This window comes from Diceros bicornis, unplaced genomic scaffold (genome assembly GCF_020826845.1).
Source record: "Diceros bicornis minor isolate mBicDic1 unplaced genomic scaffold, mDicBic1.mat.cur scaffold_275_ctg1, whole genome shotgun sequence".
Lineage (NCBI taxonomy): Eukaryota > Metazoa > Chordata > Mammalia > Perissodactyla > Rhinocerotidae > Diceros > Diceros bicornis.
The window spans coordinates 429152-430853 of NW_026691149.1; the positions used below are offsets into that span (position 1 = coordinate 429152).

Here is a 1702-nt window from a genome sequence, read left to right on the forward strand (position 1 = left end):
TATTTATGTTTATACACACATACAGAAATACACACCACAAGGTTGTTCATTGTAGCAATTTGTACTAAAAAATGGGAAACAATCTAAATGTCCATCAGAAGGAAACTGGGTAAACACAAGCACTATGTCAGAATACTATGCAGCACATAATAAAACCATGGAATAGATTTGCACGTCCTAATATGGAAGCCCAAAATAACCCTTAGGGGGAAAAGCAAGCTATAGAATAGTACGTATGTAATATGTTTGCCTTTGGGAATTAGGAGTTGGTTGTGGGGAGGTAGGGACGGGGGGATAAGTTTGTAATTTTCTAACAACAAAGATGTAGATTAAGAAGTAATAGTTTTATTATTTATACTAAGAAAATATATCATTTTCATTAAGAAAATACTAGTTAAAATTAAGATATATCACTGTTTTTAAAATTCTCTAATGATTAAGAATCTGGAAAAACAAGAGGAACTAAGAATTGCTCACATGCATCTTAAAGAGCACCAGGAAATTATTGATCAACTCAGAGGGATTGTTTCTGAGAAGACAGATGAAATATCAAATATGCAGATGGATTTAGAAAATTCAAATGCTAAATTACAAGAAAAGGTATTGGGGGAAGGGAGGCTTATTTGATTGGATATCTGACTTATTTGTGCCTAAAATCCTTTGGGGATGTAAAACAGTTTAGCCACATTGGAAAACAGCTTGGCCATGTTTACTCACACTGAACGTATACCAGCCTGTGGCCCAGCATATACGAGTATGTACCTAAGAGAAAAGAATGCATACTTCCACATAAAGATATGTACAAGAATGTTCATATCAGCTCTAATCATAATAGTGAAAAACTGAAAACAACTCAAATGCCTATCAACAGGAGAACGGATACATACATTGTGATTTGTAAGTTCAAAAACAGGCAAACTCATCTAGGATGATCAAGGTCAGAATAGTGGTTGGCTGGAGTAAGGGGGCACCCAGGAACCTCATGGGGTGCTAGAAATATTCTGTATTTTAATCTGGGCTGTAATTACATAGACGTATACGTATGTCAGGAATAATTGAGCTATACACTTGAGGTTAGTGTGCTTATGTATATTATACCTCAAAAGAAAGTAAATTCTGTTGGAATTATGCAGAATATTGAGTCACATGGAAGCCTATTGTTTTAATCAATTTAGAAACTATTCTTGATACTTCCCTTAAAAACCATCTGTATCCTAACATGTTATTTTATGATGATCTTAAGATCCAAGAACTTAAGACAAATGAACATCAACTTTTTAAGTTAAAAGAAGATGTCAGTGAGACACAGAAAAAAATGTCTGAAATAGAGAAATTGAAGAAACAATTCAAGACCCAAAGTTTAACTCTGGATAAAATGGAAATGGAGAACTCAGAGCTGGCTCAGAAACTTCATGAAAACCTTGAAGAAATGAAATCTGTAATGAAAGAAAGAGATAGTCTAAGAGTAGTAGAAGAGAATCTCAAACTGGAGAGAGACCAACTCAAGGCAAACCTACAAGAAACCATAGTTAGAGTGAGTTATGCTCTTTCTTCCTATCCAGTGAACATGTTTTAAATACAAGAAGCCTCCTTCTCTTTTAAATCAATGGTACTGTTGGTGAAAATGTAAGTTATAACCTTTTAGGGAGACAGTTTGACAATATCTTATTAAAAATGTTTCAGCATATACATTTGTTAAGGC

At 34.0% G+C, this 1702-nt stretch overlaps 1 protein-coding gene across 1 annotated transcript; it reads left to right on the plus strand.

Annotated features, from left to right (window-relative positions):
• The first annotated feature begins 452 nt into the window (after positions 1-452).
• On the plus strand, positions 453-1576 carry LOC131402814 (centromere-associated protein E-like). Its single transcript, XM_058537344.1, has 2 exons — positions 453-600; positions 1244-1576. The coding sequence occupies exons 1-2, from the start codon at positions 478-480 to the stop codon at positions 1574-1576; spliced, it is 456 nt and encodes a 151-aa protein (XP_058393327.1). The 5' UTR covers positions 453-477.
• Positions 1577-1702: the final 126 nt, after the last annotated feature.